The following is a 22261-nucleotide window of genomic DNA, read 5'->3' on the forward strand; positions in this document are numbered from 1 at the left end:
GCACTCTCCCAGTGAATGGAGATTTGCCAATGTTGCTGCACATGTTTTCTGTTGATTGTGTTACTGTGGTCCATGGGTGTAGGGGTTTTACTCAATTTTTCTCTCTCTGACCTCTCAGTATAGCATCTCTACCCAGGTCTCACTTAAAACACCAGAACTGGACTTTCTTGGGTTTATGAATGTTGAGTATGTGTTGAGAGCTTTGCAAAGCTGTGTCTTTACTTTCAATGCTCGGACAGGAGTCCACATATTTGCTAAAAACATGGATCCCCAAGATGTCTTTAAGAATTAGATTGGGTGGACATTTGTAATACACATAGAGCACTCCACTCAGATACTAGCTGCACAGAAGATGAATCCCTTCATACACATAAACAATAAGCGTGAAATAACTGGTCCAACAACTACACAACACAATAAAACCATGTCGCCTTCTCACGACAACCAAAGTCGTTTACTTATGAATCTAATTGGCTACAATGATCTTTTCAGCTGACAGATATGTATCTCAGAGAGATCCACATGTCCACTAATCTGTCCTCAAATTTAGGCAAGGAAAAAACCAAGGATGGATTTACCGTCCAGATGAGAGGAGACTAAATGCAATGGCCGTGCCGATGACTTCCTGCATGTCGGAGCCGATGATGGCGATCTCCACCAGGATCCAAAGAAGGAGGCGCGGAACCTGCAGGAAGAGGAACGTAGACACTGTGGAACCCAGGAAGATGCTTGTGTGAGTCCATTGTCAAGTCAAGTCAAAGAAAGCTTTATCCGATTGAAGACATTGAAGACATTGACCATGAAGCATTGTACAACCAAGAGAGTCACACAGAAGAGGTAACTGCCAGGCATTGTTTCATGTGAAGGAAATTCAGTCACTTGCAAATGTAATCCCCCTAACCACAGCGAGCCAATACACACACACACATATATATATATATATATATATTATCCAAGAAACGATCCCGAACCTCCAGCCAGTGGCGAACAGAGATCAGTGAATCCCAAAGTAAGGCAAGATGTTTATTTTAATGCATCAATTTTCAAAGCACGCAGCGGACTGACGCATTTCGGGCGGATGCCCTTGATCACAATATATATATATAGCTAGCCGCAGCCCCTGCAGGTAAGAGCATTGGGGCGGTGAGGGGGATTTCGACGGACGTTGATGAGGGAAAATTAAATAAATAATTAATTTTCCCTCAGTATCGTCCACCAAAATCCCCCCACCTGGCCCCACTGCACCACCGCTATTACCTGCACCAGCTTCGGCTATATCTAGCCAATGAGGCCTGGTCGTGATGTGGAGTCTGATCAAGAAACAATTCACGGTTCACACAAGGACCCATTTATGCAGCATTCTAGGTGTGCATTGGAAGCTCCTGGGGATACATGAACTGGGAAAATTTTATGAGGACAGGCAGCTTGTAGGATGGCCCTGCAGACCATGCCTCTGCAATGAGGATGCTCAGGACACTCATTTAAAAGGGCCTTCTTCATGTAGTACAATTGCTCAGGTGTTTTCTGAATGAAGGTGGATAATCTTGACAGACATTCCTGTACTACATCAGGGAGAGGTAACCCCAGCACCCATTGCAGCAGGAGCTGTGTTCTACGAACACCACTCGATTTCTTCTATTTGGAAGTGCTCGGCTTCTATAAGTGCTCAGTTTTCCACTCCAGTAGCGTGTCACCAGCACAGAAAGGATGGGAGGTGGCTGGCTGAGTGTTTACCTGCCAAGAACACCACATCTGGACGACATAAAACATCATATTTAAGATGAAAGAGTGTACCGTTGAAATTCAAAAAATTGTGGGGCTAATTTGCAAGCCCCTCGTGTCTCACGTACATCACTTTTCCCCATGTTAAAAGCGACGTAGTGGCGGCGCAAGGGGTTTGTAAATTAGCTCCTCAGGGGTTAGCGACAGGCAGGTATAGCCTATGCGGATAACATCCCTGACAGTTTGGTAACAACATGGTCTCTTACGTTTGCCTAAACATATCCAGATGGTCTGGGGATGCCTGCACTCCAAAAATTATGGGATGATTGGGATAGTTAGACTGGGTGGAGAGACTGCAGGACTCAATGCTGTGTTGTGATGCTCTAGTGGGCGTATGCAACCTCTCCAGGCAGCATCCCAGGCTGTCGGAGCTACCTTACAGCCTACCACCACCGCCATAACATGGCCTTTCTGCAGCCCTACACATCTGCCACTTCTGGGCTGTCAGGCATTTGTGAGTTCCTCCACAATCATGGACCTCACACCTGCCTCGTCTAGAGTTGGATGTCAGCCATCTTGTAAAGGACTTCCTACTGTAAGCCGGCTGTGGCTAGTGACCAATTGAACCGTACCCACAACCACCGTCCACCAATCGGTGCGCTCTTCTTCAGGTGATCGGGCGCTCAGAGGTTACTTGTATGTGTTGGTACTTAATAGAAAGCAGATTAAAGAGGCAGGAATGGAGGATGGACTCAGATACAATTACTAGACTCAGTGTGGTGATGTCAAAGAAGGGAATCCTCTGCTGTGCAGCCAGTATTGTGCTAAGATTTAGGGTCCAAGCCACTGTCAGTTGACCTGGAGCCCCCCAAGTCATGCCTCATCTAACTGGCTCCACTGTAAATATCCCTTTATTCCTACTCTGTGCCGGTCTTCATCTTTGTGGCACCAGCTACAACACCTAGAGAGTCTAGATGACAAAATAATGCAACATCTTGAAAGAATAACACTAAAAGTACACACACTCCTAACTTCACAAAATAGTAGAAATTGCCCATTTTTTATTTCTTACTTTTTTCTACCTTATCATTGTAACCAAAATGCCTTTTCATGTTTTGATTTCAAACTTTTGTATGCAATGCAACTCCAGGTCTTTACAGGGTGTTTACAGGGTCAGTGAGGCTCTGAAGTCACTTGCATCAATCCTGCTCCCATGCTTCCTTCACATGAGCTCTCATGGGAGAGGGAGACAAAGAGAAGTGACAAGTGGAGCAAGAGAAATAAACAGAAAAGGAGTGCGAACTGATCGCAATGTTGACAAATTGAAATAACGCGTGGTAGCCTCATGCCACCCACGCCGTGGAAAGAATAACAGGCCATACCTGGGATGAAGTGTGGCAATCATGAGATACACATGAAGGAAGCCATGTGAGGCTGGTTTGTCACATGCTGCGGTAGTCATGTGGAAGAAATGTGTCACAGGCTCTTTTCAAACCACAGCCTTCAAAACATCTGCGTCCTTCTCCAGTAATTAAGTCACAAAATAAATAAATCCATTTATCCAGACATAACCACATTACCCCTCATTTTATGTTAACCCTAGCCTGACACAAACGTATACGCATATCGTGGATACGTCCTTCACCCAAGGTACGGTTTTCTGGGCTTCTACACAAGCCATGACGTCACCTCAGTGCCTACAGAGGTGAACACAGACAAGAAGAACATGGCGACCACCATCCTATCCCCTCGATCTATCACAAACTGAACTGAGGTTACTCCACAGCGAAGCGAGCAGCAAACTTTACAGCCCCTAAACAGATATCATCCCACCGTATGGGAGCAGAGATGACACTTCTTGTCAACAAACATGACCATACAACATTGTTTTATTAAGGTGAGTCAATCCATGAGTGGTCACCACCGACACCCCTCCCAAGAAGAAGCATTTGGCCTTTCCTGACGAAAGAAAACAGAAAACTGTAGAATTCCAATAAAGGTCAAACCAGATGATTTGTACAGTGTATTTATTAGCATAAATACAATAAACTATCACTTAACAGAGCCTGGGCCAACTGACTTCAAATGGAATCCGAGTCATGTAGAACCTTGGCCAATGGTTCTACATGTCACCAATGGCCAGGATGCCACACATCCCCTTTCGTCATACAAATATTACAAGTTACATAGTTACCAAAAGAAAAGTATAACACGTTATGTAATTGAAGTAAAAACAACATCAGTAACAAAATAGAATATCAGGAAAGATAAAAATAAATAAATAAATAAGTTAAAAAAAATACAAAACATATTCAGCTGAAACCTTTTCAAAACATATACAATCCTAACAAAAATATCAAAATAACATGAGCGAACATTATGTCATGACAAAATCCTTGCACCAAGCTGGTTTGCACTTTAATCTTGAGGTGGCTTGATACTTGGTGTCATTATGGTTTTGTTGATGTAGAGAAGTGTTATTTGCTCCAGCAGATTTATCAAGGTTAGACCATAAGCATGTAGACACCTTAACAACCTTGCTCAAACTCCACAGATTCCCATCAGTAAGCTCTACAACCTGATGACCAACTCTGACTACTTTCATTGGTATAGAAAACTTAGATTCTCCAGCCTTTATTATCCTCCCCTTCTTCACTCGTACCCAATCACCAATATGAAATTGGGACCAAGTAACACCCCGCTTAAGAGATGACAGTTGCATTTTATTAGATGGCCAACGACACTTATCATTGGAAACTTTGGATTTGAATTTAGATTGATCAACTTTGTTTTTCATCTCTAACATCCACGACTGATTCAAATCACAAACAGCCTTTCTTCCTCTCATTTTCTCAAATGGAGACAGATCACCAACCACTCTAGGAGTAACCCTATAACTCCACATCAAGGGCCAGATGTAGGTAATTCTAATTTACCGATTCTTAAATACCGGATTTTACCGATTCGGTATTTATGAATCATTAAATTAGAAGGAGGGAGATGTAGGTACATTTCTTTTTTGAATTACCGAATCTGTAGAAATCGGTATTTACCAAATCGGTAAATACCGATTCGGTATTGCCCATTGATTCCTATGGGCCTTGAAGCCCATAGGAATCAATGGGCAATACCGATTCGGTATTTACCGATTCGGTAAATACCGAATCCTGCAAGGGTGCAGGGGGTGTCACTTTGACACCCTCTAGCACCCCAAGTACAGGCACGTGTAACATGTGGCACACATACATGCCCTAAGGGCATGTCTGTGTGTCACATTGCACAGGTGTGCATGCACAGATGTGCATGCACACCTAAATTCGGTATTTTACCACCCAATAGGATTGGGTGGTAAAATACCGACTCTTAAGGGCCTGTGGCACTCTTTGAAGTGCCACCTACATCTTATTTACAGAATCGGTAAATTTACCGATTCTGTATTTTACCGATTCTCTATATTTACCGAATCGGTAAATTTACCGATTCTGTAAATGAGATGCCCCCTACATGCCAAATCCTAAATACCGGTCGGTAACGGCCGAAATCGGCCGTTACCGACCGGTATTTGGGCTCCTACATCTGGCCCCAAATCTTTAAGAATCTGAGAACAATTTTGTCCAGAAGATAATGCCAATTGTACACCCTCTTTCAGAACTCTCATCCACCTTTCGACAATTCCCTTACTCTGTGGATAATATACCAATGTTTTCAAATGAAAAATTCCATGCTTAACCAAATATTCTTCCATTTGAGTGGATGTTAACTGAGTACCATTGTCGGTAACCAAACACTTGGGAAACCCTTCCTTATTAAATACTTCATTTAAGAATTGAATGATTGTATGAGAATCAATATGATGCACTAATTTAATCTCTGGCCACTGAGATAATTGATCAATAAGAACAATTATGTACATCGGACTATTTGGCAAACAAATCGAACCAGCTATGTCAAGAGAAACTCTTTCCCAAACACCCTCAGGCCTTGATACAGGAGACTTTTCATACTTAACCACTTTTTGCGACTTATCACTCATAGAACAATCTATACCCGATCTTACTTTTGACTCGATAAATCTGTCAATGGCTGGCCACCAAAATTCAGATCTTAATCTGTTTTTCATGCTCGACATCCCAGGATGTCCTACATGTGCTAAACACAATACTTGTTCCTGCAAATCCTTAGGCACAACTAATTGTACACCTCGAAATAACATGTCATCAATAACTGACAATTCATTGGCCACATATAAGTAAGGCAATAACTCTTTATCTAAATCTTTTTTTAACGGCCATTGAGTTGAAATATATTTGATAACTTCTTGAATTTCCTCATCGATGGCACAAGCATTCTTCCATTCATCTTGTTTGATAGACCCATTAGATACCATACAAACAGATATAACCTTTTGAGTATTTTCATCAGGAATAAATGATTCACAATCTTCCTTGACAGGTAAACGGGATAGACAGTCTGCTAAAACATTCTTGACGCCAGGAATGTACTCTACATTAAAAGGAAAATCTTGCAGTTTGTACTGCCATCTGGCAATCCTTGGTGTAGCTTTCCCGCAACCCTTTGTGGTAAACAACTCCACCAATGGACGATGATCTGTCCGAACCTTGAAGACTGTGCCATATACATACTTTCGGAAATACTCTATACCCCACCAGCATGCTAGAGTTTCCTTTTCAAGTGTCGAATATTTACTGTACAAATCATCTTGTTTGACCTTCATTGGAATTCTACACTGGCGACGAGGATGGGATCTGAGTCATGTAGAACCCTGGCCAATGGTTCTACATGTCACCAATGGCCAGGATGCCACACAAACCTAGCTGAGCCAGAGCCTCACAGACCAAATAACATCCCTCTTGTCTTAAAATTATACGATTTGTGTTGGGCAGCTATAATGTAGTGGAACCATTGAGCCATGACAGACAAGGCTCATGGGACCCCTGTGGTAGAGTGGATCTTATAAATGGTCTGAAGTGAGGAGATGCCCATAGCGGCTTCATCCCACCTGTTCCCGGCCTCCCAGCATGCAGCAGTAGGTCATCGGTGGTGACCGCTAGAGGCACACTCAGAGACCTGGGGCCGTTTTGCAGAAAATAGAAGATGGTGTCACCACAATGAGTTGATGAATGGATTAGTCAACTTCAATTTGCTCTCAAGATAATCAAGTTTGCCGGAAAATTACAAAAAAGTTTGATGAAGAAATATGTCTTTTGCTGCCGTTTTGTTTCTTCTTGCTGAATCTTTATTACCTACTTATAGTTGTATCTCTTGTGATGAAGGATATAATCCAGAAACACATGTGTCTAGAGATGTACAGCACTAACCTGCACCAACTTTGGTGGAACACTCCAGCAAAATACCAAGTAAGCATGCACTACAAACTGCATTTGCCATAATGCTAAGGGGCGAACTGTGCTGGGAGGTCAGCAGTGTGCTCCCACCCCTTCCTGTACTCATAGTTGTATGTCTGTCAGGTAAGTGTGTTGATACCTGTGATTACTTTTCTATATTGTCTGCCTTGAAAACTTAATACATTACCTATCAAAAACATGGAATATGATTCAGACGTGTCTGGTCAGTGTAAAGCAGTGAATCAGACTTAAGGGGCTCCTGCTGGAGCGTGCATAATACATCAGCTGTGCATGATGTCGCAAACCAAGGCGGACACCCCAATGAACACAATGGGACCAGAGAGGGATCCCTTGCAGCAGCTTACCTTGGGGTAGTAGATATAGCAGACCTCTCCCAAGTCCTTTCCGGTGACGACACCCAGGCGCACGGCCAGCCGCTGGCATAGGAGCCCCAAGATTGTGGACCAGAGTAGAACCCAAACAAGCTGAGGAAGAGAGGGGAAGAGGAGGTGACTGAGAGTGGGCACATATCTCGGGTCAGGTCAAATTTCCATTTCCTATCACTTAATCTCACTCTTTGCCCTCATTCATATTACATGGTATTTACAGAGTGCAAGTAGCTTCTTCAGTCTATTTTCATGCTATCAGACTGACATGTGATTTAAAAAAAAAAGTTAACATTTATCAGGTTTTTAAAACTTCTAAATATTGTAAGTGAGGACATCATAGGAAATGACATTAGATGATCATTGACATTTGATGCACAGGAATTTGCGTCAAAAGGCCTCTGATACTGACTAGATTGACAGATGGCTATTTTGAGCTACAAGGCGACATGACAGCTAAACAAGCAAACACTACCAGTCTGGCCATTGTTAATCCCAGCCGCACTTAAAAAATGGCTACACACAGAGGCACTTCCTAATGATGTTTGCGGTGCAAAAGGAGTTGGTGATGGACGGAGCATCTGAACCAATCAAACACTCACACCCAGTCAAAAGATCTGGGTTTAATCCATCACCGTTCTTTAGCCCACTCTGCCACCCCAGTTCAGACATGGCCATATGCAAATCAGTCTGACCCACTGCCTCATGGGAACAGTTCTGCCCGAACTGCCAAGCCATGCCTTCCCTGGACCGGAAACAAGCTTCCTAGGACCGGTTTCTGGCATTCCAGACGTCTTCAGCCAGGCTTGCTTGAATCCAGTGGCAAAGTGAGCAAGGGACTCACGTCTGACCATACCCTGCCACCTTAGGGCGAACAAAGCAGTACAAAAGGGGGTGGTGATGGACGGAGCATCTGAACCAATCAAACACTCACACCCAGCCAAAAGGTCTGGGTTTAATCCATCACCGTTCTTTAGCCCACTCTGCCACCCCAGTTCAGACATGGCCAAAATGCAAATCAGTCTGAACCTGTGCCTCATGGGAACAATCCAGCCAGATGCCTTCCCTGGACCAGAAACAAGCTTCCTAGGACCGGTTTCTGGTATTTCAACCGTCTTCAGCCAGGCTTGCTAGAATCCAGTGGCAAAGTGAGCAAGGGACTCACGTCTGAGCATACCCTGCCAACTTATGGCGAACAAAGCGGTACAAAAGAGGGTGGTGATGGACGGAGCATCTGAACCAATCAAACACTCACACCCAGTCAAAAGATCTGGGTTTAATCCATCACCGTTCTTTAGCCCACGCTGCCACCCCAGTTCAGACATGGCCATATGCAAATCAGTCTGACCCTGTGCCTCATGGGAACAGTCCAGCCGAACTACCAAGCCATGCCTTCCCTGGACCGGAAACAAGCTTCCTAGGACCGGTTTGTGGCATTCCAGCCATTTTCAGCCAGGCTTGCTTGAATCCAGTGGCAAAATGAGCAAGGGACTCACGTCTGAGCATACCCTGCCAACTTATGGTGAACAAAGCGGTACAAAAGGGGGTGGTGATGGACGGAGCATCTGAACCAATCAAACACCCACACCCAGTCAAAAGATCTGGGTTTAATCCATCACCGTTCTTTAGCCCACTCTGCCACCCCAGTTCAGACATGGCCATATGCAAATCAGTCTGACCCTGTGCCTCATGGGAACAGTCCAGCCCGAACTGCCAAGCCATGCCTTCCCTGGACCGGAAACAAGCTTCCTAGGACCGGTTTCTGGCATTCCAGCCGTCTTCAGCCAGGCTTGCTTGAATCCAGTGGCAAAGTGAGCAAGGGACTCACGTCTGAGCATACCCTGCCAACTTATGGAGAACAAAGCGGTACAAAAGGGGGTGGTGATGGACGGAGCATCTGAACCAATCAAACACTCACACCCAGTCCAAAGATCTGGGTTTAATCCATCACCGTTCTTTAGCCCACTCTGCTACCCCAGTTAAGACATGGCCATATGCAAATCAGTCTGACCCTGTGCCTCATGGGAACAGTCCAGCCCGAACTGCCAAACCATGCCTTCCCTGGACCGGAAACAAGCTTGCTAGGACCGGTTCCTGGCATTCCAGCCGTCTTCAGCCAGGCTTGCTTGAATCCAGTGGCAAAGTGAGCAAGGGACTCACGTCTGAGCATACCCTGCCAACTTATGGCAAACAAAGCGGTACAAAAGGGGGTGGTGATGGACGGAGCATCTGAACCAATCAACCACTCACACCCAGTCAAAAGGTTTGGGTTTAATCCATCACCGTTCTTTAGCCCACTCTGCCACCCCAGTTCACACATGGCCATATGCAAATCAGTCTGACCCTGTGCCTCATGGGAACAGTCCTGCCAAAACTGCCAAGCCATGCCTTCCCTGGACCGGAAACAAGCTTCCTAGGACCGGTTTCTGGCATTTCAGCCGTCTTCAGCCAGGCTTGCTTGAATCCAGTGGCAAAGTGAGCAAGGGACTCACGTCTGAGCATACCCTGCCAACTTATGGAGAACAAAGCGGTACAAAAGGGGGTGGTGATGGACGGAGCATCTGAACCAATCAAACACTCACACCCAGTCAAAAGATCTGGGTTTAATCCATCACCGTTCTTTAGCCCACTCTGCCACCCCAGTTCCGACATGGCCATATGCAAATCAGTCTGACCCTGTGCCTCATGGGAACAGTCCAGCCCGAACTGCTAAGCCATGCCTTCCCTGGACCGGAAACAAGCTTCCTAGGACCGGTTTCTGGCATTTCAGCCGTCTTCAGCGAGGCTTGCTTGAATCCAGTGGCAAAGAGAGCAAGGTACTGACGTCTGAGCATACCCTGCCAATTTATGGCAAACAAAGCGGTACAAAAGGGGGTGGTGATGGACGGAGCATCAGAACCAATCAAACACTCACACCCAGTCAAAAGGTCTGGGTTTAATCGATCACCGTTCTTTAGCCCACTCTGCCACCCCAGTTCAGACATGGCCATATGCAAATCAGTCTGACCCTGTGCTTCATGGGAACAGTTCAGCCCGAATTGCCAAGCCATGCCTTCCCTGGACCGGAAACAAGCTTCCTAGGACCGGTTTCTGGCATTCCAGCCGTCTTCAGCCAGGCTTGCTTGAATCCAGTGGCAAAGTGAGCAAGGGACTCACGTCTGAGCATACCCTGCCAATTTATGGCGAACAAAGCGGTGCAAAAGGGGGTGGTGATGGACGGAGCATCTGAACCAATCAAACACTCACACCCATCAAAAGATCTGGGTTTAATCCATCGCCTTTCTTTAGCCCACTCTGCCACCCCAGTTCATACATGGCCATATGCAAATCAGTCTGACCCTGTGCCTCATGGGAACAGTCCAGCCCGAACTGCCAAGCCATGCCTTCCCTGGACCGGAAACAAGCATCCTAGGACCGGTTTCTGGCATTCCAGCCGTCTTCAGCCAGGCTTGCTTGAATCCAGTGGCAAAGTGAGCAAGGGACTCACGTCTGAGCATACCCTGCCAACTTATGGCGAACAAAGTGGTACAAAAGGGGGTGGTGATGGACGGAGCATCTGAACGAATCAAACACTCACACCCAGTCAAAAGATCTGGGTTTAATCCATCACCGTTCTTTAGCCCACTCTGCCACCCCAGTTCAGACATGGCCATATGCAAATCAGTCGGACCCTGTGCCTCATGGGAACAGTCCAGCCCGAACTGCCAAGCCATGCCTTCCCTGGACCAGAAACAAGCTTCCTAGGACCAGTTTCTGGCATTCCAGCCGTCTTCAGCCAGGCTTGCTTGAATCCAGTGGCAAAGTGAGCAAGGGATCACGTCTGAGCATACCCTGCCAACTTATGGTGAACAAAGCGGTACAAAAGGGGGTGGTGATGGTCAGAGCATCTGACCCAATCAAACACTCACACCCAGTCAAAAGATCTGGGTTTAATCCATCACCGTTCTTTAGCCCACTCTGCCACCCCAGTTCAGACATGGCCATATGCAAATATAGGCAACATGACAGCTAAACAAGCAAACACTACCAGTCTGGCCATTGTTAATCCCAGCCGCACTTAAAAAATGGCTACACACAGAGGCGCTTCCTAATGATGTTTGGGCTTACTCCGCACCTCATGAAGTCTAGAAGCACTCAGCTCTTGCTGACACCATTCACTCAGTTCCTGATATAGAAAAAGACTCACTCATTCTCCCTGACGCTGAGGCTCACTCACCCGTTCATAATGAGCAAACGCACTCACCTGCTGCCGAAGTCCAAACTCCCTGTTACCCTCACGCGGCCCACATCCAGTCAATGGTTCATGTAGCTGATCTCTTGATGAAGTTCAGGCGTACTGGAGTTTTGATGACGTCTCCAACCCTCCACCACTTGATAAAGTTCAAACTCACTCAGATATTAATGAATCCCACACCGGCCGAGCTTGCGATAATGCCCAGACTCACACGTCACATTTCATCCTCTCTTGACGAAGTTCAGGCCCACTAGCAGATCAAGTAGCTTAGACTCACTGAGTGCTTAATTTAACGCAGACTCACTGAGCATTTTACTAACCCAGATTTAATCCTCTAATGATGAAGATTAGCCTAATTCATCAGCTCTATCACCCAGTCTAAGATCTTGAATAGTCTGGATATATTTAGCTGATATTCACTGAGCTCTTGATAATGCCCAGAAGAATGTAGGCCAAACCAAGTAGGCTCTGCTGGTAGCCATATAGTCAAAGCGCAGACTCACTTTGCTTCTAATAATGTCCAGAATTCTGAAACCCAGACTCACCTCTTCATAAAGTCTAGATATATGTAACCTAGACTCACTTAGTTCTCGATAATATCCTGATATATGAAGCTCACACTCACTTAACTCTTGATAATGTCCAGATATATGAAGCTCACACTCACTTAACTCTTGATAACGCCTAGCTTTATGTATCCAAGACTCACTGAAGTCTTGATAATGTCCAGATGTATGTAGACCAAACTCACTGAACTTCTGCATGTATCCAGATAGTTGAACCCCAATCTCACCTAGCTTCCAATAATGTCCAGAATTATGAAGCCTACACCCCTTGAACTATTGATAATGTCCTGATATATGTAGCCCAGACTCACTGAGCTCCTGATATCCACATATTTGAAACACAGATTCACGTAACTCATGCTAATGTCCAGACATGATTCCAAGACTCACTGAGCTCTGGATAAGACCCAGACATATGAAGCCCAGGCTCCCTGAGCTCTTGATAAGACCCAGACATATGAAGGCCAGGCTCCCTGAGCTCTTGATAAGACCCAGACATATGAAACCTGACTCACTGAGCTCTTGATAAGACCCAAACATATGAAGCCCAGACTCACTGAGCTCTTGATAAAACCCAGACATATGAAGCCCAGACTCACTAAGCTCTTGATAAGACCCAGACATATGAAGCCCAGACTCACTGAGCTCTTGATAAGACCCAGACATATGAAGCCCAGACTCACTGAGCTCTTGATAAGACCCAGACATATGAAGCCTGACTCACTGAGCTCTTGCTAAGACCCAAACATATGAAGCCCAGACTCACTGAGCTCTTGATAATGGCCAGACATATGAAGCCTGACTCACTTAGCTCTTGATAAGACACAGACATATGAAGCCCAGGCTCACTGAGCTCTTGATAAGACCCAGACATATGAAGGCCAGGCTCCCTGAGCTCTTGATAAGACCCAGACATATGAAGGCCAGGCTCCCTGAGCTCTTGATAAGACCCAGACATATGAAGGCCATGCTCCCTGAGCTCTTGATAAGACCCAGACTTATGAAGGCCAGGCTCCCTGAGCTCTTGATAAGACCCAGACATATGAAGCCCAGGCTCACTGAGCTCTTGATAAGACCCAGACATATGAAGGCTAGACTCACTGAGCTTTTGATAAGACCCATACATGATTCCAAGGCTCACTGAGCTCTTGCTAAGACCCAAACATATGAAGCCCAGACTCACTGAGCTCTTGATAATGGCCAGACATATGAAGCCTGACTCACTTAGCTCTTGATAAGACACAGACATATGAAGCCCAGGCTCACTGAGCTCTTGATAAGACCCAGACATATGAAGGCCAGGCTCCCTGAGCTCTTGATAAGACCCAGACATATGAAGGCCAGGCTCCCTGAGCTCTTGATAAGACCCAGACATATGAAGGCCATGCTCCCTGAGCTCTTGATAAGACCCAGACTTATGAAGGCCAGGCTCCCTGAGCTCTTGATAAGACCCAGACATATGAAGCCCAGACTCACTGAGCTCTTGATAAGACCCAGACATATGAAGCCCAGACTCATTGAGCTCTTGATAAGACCCAGACATATGAAGGCCATGCTCCCTGAGCTCTTGATAAGACCCAGACTTATGAAGGCCAGGCTCCCTGAGCTCTTGATAAGACCCAGACATATGAAGCCCAGACTCACTGAGCTCTTGATAAGACCCAGACATATGAAGGCTAGACTCACTGAGCTTTTGATAAGACCCATACATGATTCCAAGGCTCACTGAGCTCTTGATAAGACCCATACATATGAAGCCCAGACTCAGAGCTCTTGATAAGACCCAGACATGTCAAGCCCAGACTCACTGAGCTCTTGATAAGACCCAGACATATGAAGGCTAGACTCACTGAGCTTTTGATAAGACCCATACATGATTCCAAGGCTCACTGAGCTCTTGATAAGACCCATACATATGAAGCCAAGGCTCATTGAGCTCTTGATAAGACCCAGACATATGAACCCCAGACTCACTGAGCTCTTGATGAGACCCAGGCATGAGGCCCAGACTCACTGAGCTCTTGATAAGACCCAGACATGATTCCATGGCTCATTGAGCTCTGGATAAGACCCAGACATGATTCCAAGGCTCACTGAGCTCTTGATAAGACCCAGATATATGACGCCCAGGCTCACTGAGCTCTTGATAAGACCCAGACATATGACGCCCAGACTCACTGAGCTCTTGATGAGACCCAGACATGATTCCAAGGCTCACTGAGCTCTTGATAAGACCCAGACATATGAAGCCCAGACTCACTGAGCTCTTGATAAGACCCAGACATGTGAAGCCAGCCCTGACTCACTGAGCTCTTGATAAGACCGAGACACATGAAGCCCAGACTCACTGAGCTCTTGATGAGACCCAGACATGTGAAGCCAGCCCTGACTCACTGAGCTCTTGATAAGACCGAGACACATGAAGCCCAGACTCACTGAGCTCTTGATGAGACCCAGACATGATTCCAAGGCTCACTGAGCTATTGATAAGACCCAGACATGATTTCAAGACTCACTGAGCTCTTGATAAGACCCAGACACATGAACCCCAGACTCACTGAGCTCTTGATAAACCAAGACATGATTCCAAGACTCACTGAGCTCTTGATAAGACCCAGACATATGAAGCCCAGGCTCACTGAGCTCTTGATAAGACCCAGACATGTGAAGCCAGCCCTGACTCACTGAGCTCTTGATAAGACCCAGACACATGAAGCCCAGACTCACTGTGCTCTTGATAAGACCCAGACATGTGAAGCCAGCCCTGACTCACTGAGCTCTTGATAAAACCGAGACACATGAAGCCCAGACTCACTGAGCTCTTGATGAGACCCAGACATGATTCCAAGGCTCACTGAGCTATTGATAAGACCCAGACATGATTCCAAGGCTCACTGAGCTCTTGATAATAATGTCCAGATGTATGTAGACCGAATTCACTGAACTTCTGCATGTATCCAGATAGTTGAACCCCAATCTCACCTAGCTTCCAATAATGTCCAGAATTATGAAGCCTACACCCCTTGAACTATTGAAAATGTCCTGATATATGTAGCCCAGACTCACTGAGCTCCTGATATCCACATATTTGAAACGCAGATTCACTTAACTCATGCTAATGTCCAGACATGATTCCAAGACTCACTGAGCTCTGGATAAGACCCAGACATATGAAGCCCAGGCTCCCTGAGCTCTTGATAAGACCCAGACATATGAAGGCCAGGCTCCCTGAGCTATTGATAAGACCCAGACATATGAAGCCCAGACTCACTGAGCTCTTGATAAGACCCAGACATATGAAGCCCAGACTCACTGAGCTCTTGATAAGACCCAGACATATGAAGCCTGACTCACTGAGCTCTTGATAGGACCCAAACATATGAAGCCCAGACTCACTGAGCTCTTGATAATGGCCAGACATATGAATCCCAGACTCACTGAGCTTTTGATAAGACCCAGACATATGAAGGCCAGACTCACTGAGCTCTTGATAAGACCCAGACATATGAAGCCCAGACTCATTGAGCTCTTGATAAGACCCAGACATATGACGCCTGACTCACTGAGCTCTTGATAAGACCCAGACATATGAAGCCCAGGCTCACTTAGCTCTTGATAAGACCCAGACATATGAAGGCCAGACTCACTGAGCTCTTGATAAGACCCAGACATATGAAGCCCAGGCTCACTTAGCTCTTGATAAGACCCAGACATATGAAGCCCAGGCTCACTGAGCTCTTGCTAAGACACAGACATATGAAGCCTGACTCACTGATCTCTTGATAAGACCCAAACATATGAAGCCCAGACTCACTGAGCTCTTGATAAGACCCAGACATATGAAGGCCAGGCTCCCTGAGCTCTTGATAAGACCCAGACATATGAAGCCCAGACTCACTGAGCTCTTGATAAGACCCAGACATATGAAGCCCAGACTCACTGAGCTCTTGATAAGACCCAGACATATGAAGCCTGACTCACTGAGCTCTTGATAGGACCCAAACATATGAAGCCCAGACTCACTGAGCTCTTGATAATGGCCAGACATATGAATCCCAGACTCACTGAGCTTTTGATAAGACCCAGACATATGAAGGCCAGACTCACTGAGCTCTTGATAAGACCCAGACATATGAAGTCCAGACTCATTGAGCTCTTGATAAGACCCAGACATATGACGCCTGACTCACTGAGCTCTTGATAAGACCCAGACATATGAAGCCCAGGCTCACTTAGCTCTTGATAAGACCCAGACATATGAAGGCCAGACTCACTGAGCTCTTGATAAGACCCAGACATATGAAGCCCAGGCTCACTTAGCTCTTGATAAGACCCAGACATATGAAGCCCAGGCTCACTGAGCTCTTGCTAAGACACAGACATATGAAGCCTGACTCACTGATCTCTTGATAAGACCCAAACATATGAAGCCCAGACTCACTGAGCTCTTGATAAGACCCAGACATATGAAGGCCAGGCTCCCTGAGCTCTTGATAAGACCCAGACATATGAAGGCCAGGCTCCCTGAGCTCTTGATAAGACCCAGACATATGAAGCCCAGGCTCACTGAGCTCTTGATAAGACCCAGACATATGACGCCCAGGCTCACTGAGCTCTTGATAAGACCCAGACATATGACGCCCAGACTCACTGAGCTCTTGATAAGACCCAGACACATGAAGCCCAGACTCACTGAGCTCTTGATGATACCCAGACATGATTCCAAGGCTCACTGAGCTCTTGATAAGACCCAGACACATGAAGCCCAGACTCACTGAGCTCTTGATGATACCCAGACATGATTTCAAGACTCACCGAGCTCTTGATAAGACCCAGGCATATGAAGCCCAGACTCACTGAGCTCTTGATAAGACTCAGACATATGAATCCAAGACTCACTGAGCTCTTGATAAGACCCAGACATGATTCCAAGACTCACTGAGCTCTTGATAAGACCCAGACACATGAACCCCAGACTCACTGAGCTCTTGATAAGACCCAGACATGATTCCAAGACTCACTGAGCTCTTGATAAGACCCAGACATATGATGCCCAGGCTCACTGGGCTCTTGATAAGACCCAGACATGTGAAGCCAGCCCTGACTCACTGAGCTCTTGATAAGACCCAGACACATGAAGCCCAGACTCACTGAGCTCTTGATAAGGCCCAGACATGATTCCAAGGCTCACTGAGCTCTTGATAATAATGTCCAGATGTATGTAGACCAAACTCACTGAACTTCTGCATGTATCCAGATAGTTGAACCCCAATCTCTTCTAGCTTCCAATAATGTCCAGAATTATGAAGCCTACACCCCTTGAACTATTGAAAATGTCCTGATATATGTAGCCCAGACTCACTGAGCTCCTGATATCCACATATTTGAAACGCAGATTCACTTAACTCATGCTAATGTCCAGACATGATTCCAAGACTCACTGAGCTCTGGATAAGACCCAGACATATGAAGCCCAGGCTCCCTGAGCTCTTGATAAGACCCAGACATATGAAGGCCAGGCTCCCTGAGCTCTTGATAAGACCCAGACATATGAAGGCCAGGCTCCCTGAGCTCTTGATAAGACCCAGACATATGAAGGCCAGGCTCCCTGAGCTCTTGATAAGACCCAGACATATGAAGCCTGACTTACTGGGCTCTAGATAAGACCCAAACATATGAAGCCCAGACTCACTGAGCTGTTGATAAGACCCAGACATATGAAGCCCAGACTCACTGAGCTCTTGATAAGACCCAGACATATGAAGCCCAGACTCACTGAGCTCTTGATAAGACCCAGACATATGAAGCCCAGACTCACTGAGCTCTTGATAAGACCCAGACATATGAAGGCCAGGCTCCCTGAGCTCTTGATAAGACCCAGACATATGAAGCCTGACTTACTGGGCTCTAGATAAGACCCAAACATATGAAGCCCAGACTCACTGAGCTGTTGATAAGACCCAGACATATGAAGCCCAGACTCACTGAGCTCTTGATAAGACCCAGACATATGAAGCCCAGACTCACTGAGCTCTTGATAAGACCCAGACATACGAAGCCTGACTCACTGATCTCTTGATAAGACCCAAACATATGAAGCCCAGACTCACTGAGCTCTTGATAATGGCCAGACATATGAAGCCTGACTCACTTAGCTCTTGATAAGCCCCAGACATATGAAGTCTGACTCACTGAGCTCTTGATAAGACCCAGACATATGAAGCCCAGACTCACTGAGCTCTTGATAAGACCCAGACATATGAAGGCCAGGCTCCCTGAGCTCTTGATAAGACCCAGACATATGAAGGCCAGACTCACTGAGCTTTTGATAAGACCCATACATGATTCCAAGGCTCACTGAGCTCTTGATAAGACCCAGACATATGAAGGCCAGGCTCCCTGAGCGCTTGATAAGACCCAGACATATGAAGGCCAGGCTCCCTTAGCTCTTGATAAGACCCAGACATATGAAGGCCAGGCTCCTGAGCTCTTGATAAGACCCAGACATATGAAGGCCAGACTCACTGAGCTTTTGATAAGACCCATACATGATTCCAAGGCTCACTGAGCTCTTGATAAGACCCAGACATATGACGCCCAGGCTCCCTGAGCTCTTGATGAGACCCAGACATGATTCCAAGGCTCACTGAGCTCTTGATAAGACCCAGACATGATTTCAAGACTCACTGAGCTCTTGATAAGACCCAGACACATGAACCCCAGACTCACTGAGCTCTTGATAAGACCCAGACATATGAACCCCAGACTCACTGAGCTCTTGATAAGACCCAGACATATGATGCCCAGGCTCACTGAGCTCTTGATAAGACCCAGACATATGAAGCCCAGACTCACTGAGCTCTTGATAAGACCCTGACATATGAAGCCCAGACTCACTGAGCTCTTGATAAGACCCAGACATATAAAGCCCAGACTCACTGAGCTCTTGATAAGACCCAGACATGAAGCCCAGACTCACTGAGCTCTTGATAAGACCCAGACATGATTCCAAGATTCACTGAGCTCTTGATAAGACCCAGACATATGAAGCCCAGACTCACTGAGCTCTTGATAAGACCCAGACACATGAAGCCCAGACTCACTGAGCTCTTGATAAGACCCAGACATGATTCCAAGTCTCACTGAGCTCTTGATAAGACCCAGACATGATTCCAAGACTCACTGAGCTCTTGATAAGACCCAGACATATGAAGCCCAGACTCACTGAGCTCTTGATAAGACCCAGACATATGAAGCCAAGACTCACTGAGCTCTTGATAAGACCCAGACATATGACGCCCAGGCTCACTGAGCTCTTGATAAGACCCAGACATATGAAGCCCAGACTCACTGAGCTCTTGATGAGACCCAGGCATGAAGCCCAGACTCACTGAGCTCTTGATAAGACCCATACATGATTCCAAGGCTCACTGAGCTCTTGATAAGACCCAGACATGATTCCAAGGCTCACTGAGCTCTTGATAAGACCCAGACATGATTCCAAGGCTCACTGTGCTCTTGATAAGACCCAGACATATAAAGCCCAGACTCACTGAGCTCTTGATAAGACCCAGACATATGAACCCCAGACTCACTGAGCTCTTGATGAGACCCAGACATGATTCCAAGACTCACTGAGCTCTTGATAAGACCCAGACATTTGAAGCCCAGACTCACTGAGCTCTTGATGAGACCCAGACATGATTCCAAGACTCACTGAGCTCTTGATAAGACCCAGACATATGAAACCCAGGCTCACTGGGCTCTTAATAATAGCCATATACGTGTACCCATGAGGCACTGGGCTCTTGTTAGATGGAAATCCCAGGTATAGTCAGCTCTTGAAGAAGCATTATCTACCCAATTTAAGAATCTTTCTCTAGTTCAAGTGTAGTAGTGGAGGCTTCCTTCAGTCCTAGGACCCCTCTCCCCCTCGCACAGTACCGCTGGCATACCTTAAACCCGGCGATGGCCCCACTCTGCAGGTCGGACTCTACGTTCCCGGGATCCAGGTAGGCGATGCTCATCAGGAAGCCGGGTCCGGTGAACGCCCAGAGTTTTCTGAAGCTGAAACCGGGCTGTGAAAACAAGAGGAAACAGAAGGACCACAGATGGTGAGATGCCAGTACCACAAAAGGAGTGAGGACTGATGGGTTGAGAGGGAGAAAGGCCAAATGGAGAAAATATGAGGATGGTTGAGTGGGGTTGTGAAGAGTAGCATGAGATAAATCTTTGTATTTGTTTGTGTACCTCATGAAACTTACTAGACCACTTTGTCATGAGTTATCAAAATATCATGCTATGCACAATTTTGTGATATATAATCCAATGTCTGCCCTATTCTTCTCAAACTGAACTTTCAATTGTGGGGAGAGGGGTATTGACTAATCCCTAGGGTGAGACAGTACAAGCATATATCAGGTCAATTAGGGCAGGGTGGTACCCTGGAATCTACCCCTTTCCTTTGCCAATATCGCAGAGTGCCACTACGGACTCCGGCCCGCCCTGTCCAATCTCTTTTCTGAAATCTGTACACTGTCTTGAGGTTTGCTGCCTCTCTCAGGCCTCCATCTCTACAACATCAACTATTCATAGGGACTGGCATAATTATTTAATTAATTCTGTTCCCATAATGTAAATAAAGCAGAATTTTTGAGTGCGCTTGCGGCCAACCATTGTGCTTCATGCCAGATTGACGGCCAGGAGCCGCTGGCACCAACCTCTCCACCCACCGGGGCCCCAACAACAGGAAGACCTATGAGAAGGAGCCATTACCTACTGTTGTCCTTTGACCCAGAGACCATCTCTATCCCTTTGATGACAATTATTCAAAATATAATCCACTATAAACCACATATGTGCTCATGGCGTCATCTGTTTGACCTCTCTTGCACGCGGTTGTCAATATCTGGTTCTCCTAACTCCCTTTCTTCTCTTCACTTCCTTTTCTAGTGAGATGCCTTCGTGATTCTTTAGTTTTCCGTGTTTCTCTTCCTGGCATGATCAGGCAGTGTCTTCCTGCAGCCCACCTTATCAGTTGAAAGAGTAGACTCTTTCTGTCTCATTCTGATTCTAGAAAGCCTTCTGGACTCTGGTTCCAGGCTGGATTACTGATACGCTATAATGTTTGGTTTACCAACACCTTCTTCTTATATTTTGTGATTATATGCATTGCTTTATGTCACTGCTGGGTTAATTATGGGGTGCATGTGTTCAGTTACATGACAGATTTTAGTGGGCTATTAAAACTCATTTCCTTAAATAAGGGTTTTCCGCCGAATACTGGCTTTTTGTGATAGTACCTTTCTTTGCAGCCACTATTTGTAGGCATTTCTCCGTGTTAAGCACGTACTTCTTCTAGATGATTAGTTCACCTGCTAATTATATTTTTGCTTCTATTCCAGCTTCATTATATCAACATTTTTTAGGAACTGGTTTACTGCTTTTAATCTGATATCTATTTTTGTAACTATTGTTAGGCTTTGTACAGTGACTTGTTATTTTTTTAGGTTTTGCTCGACAGCACAATAGTCTGCGACACATATTGTTACATAGTCTTAAAAATATACACAGAGGTAGCTATGGCGACACCCCGAGCGGGGATTCTCTCTCGACCCACAATATTGTGTATTTGGCGGATCAGTCCGCCTTCAACGGAATGCTTGCATTGCAATGCACGAGGGACTATTTTAAATTCCATAAGGTATTTGATTCATTAAAAATCAAAACAATCTCATAGACACATTGCATACAAATAGCTATTTTTGTGTACTGATTGTTCCCTGCCGCTGTTTTCTATTTTTTACTCATGACACAGAATGCAAGCCAGACCAAATGGCTTTGCCAATGATTGTTGGGGAAGGTGTTTCTTCTCTATGAATTAATAAATGAGGAAATCGAGGACAAGGTTTTGAGTTACATTTTTGATGCGATGTTACTAAAGTATTAAAGGAATAATCTTGAGGTGTTGTTAAAAAGGGGATAAAG

The 22261-nt window shown here is 45.8% G+C and overlaps 1 protein-coding gene across 1 annotated transcript in view; it reads right to left on the reverse strand.

Annotated features, from left to right (window-relative positions):
- The window catches only part of SLC11A1 (solute carrier family 11 member 1), a 196990-nt gene that overhangs the window by 104936 nt on the left and 69793 nt on the right, over positions 1–22261 (reverse strand). Inside the window, exons 3-5 of the mRNA XM_078679242.1 lie at positions 20230–20352; positions 7454–7573; positions 579–685 (exon numbers count right to left, since the gene is read on the reverse strand). Of these exons, the coding sequence (XP_078535368.1) occupies positions 579–685; positions 7454–7573; positions 20230–20352 (350 nt within the window). The remainder of the gene's footprint in view (positions 1–578; positions 686–7453; positions 7574–20229; positions 20353–22261) is intronic.

This window comes from Lissotriton helveticus, chromosome 3_1 (assembly GCF_964261635.1).
Source record: "Lissotriton helveticus chromosome 3_1, aLisHel1.1, whole genome shotgun sequence".
NCBI classification, from domain to species: Eukaryota; Metazoa; Chordata; class Amphibia; order Caudata; family Salamandridae; genus Lissotriton; species Lissotriton helveticus.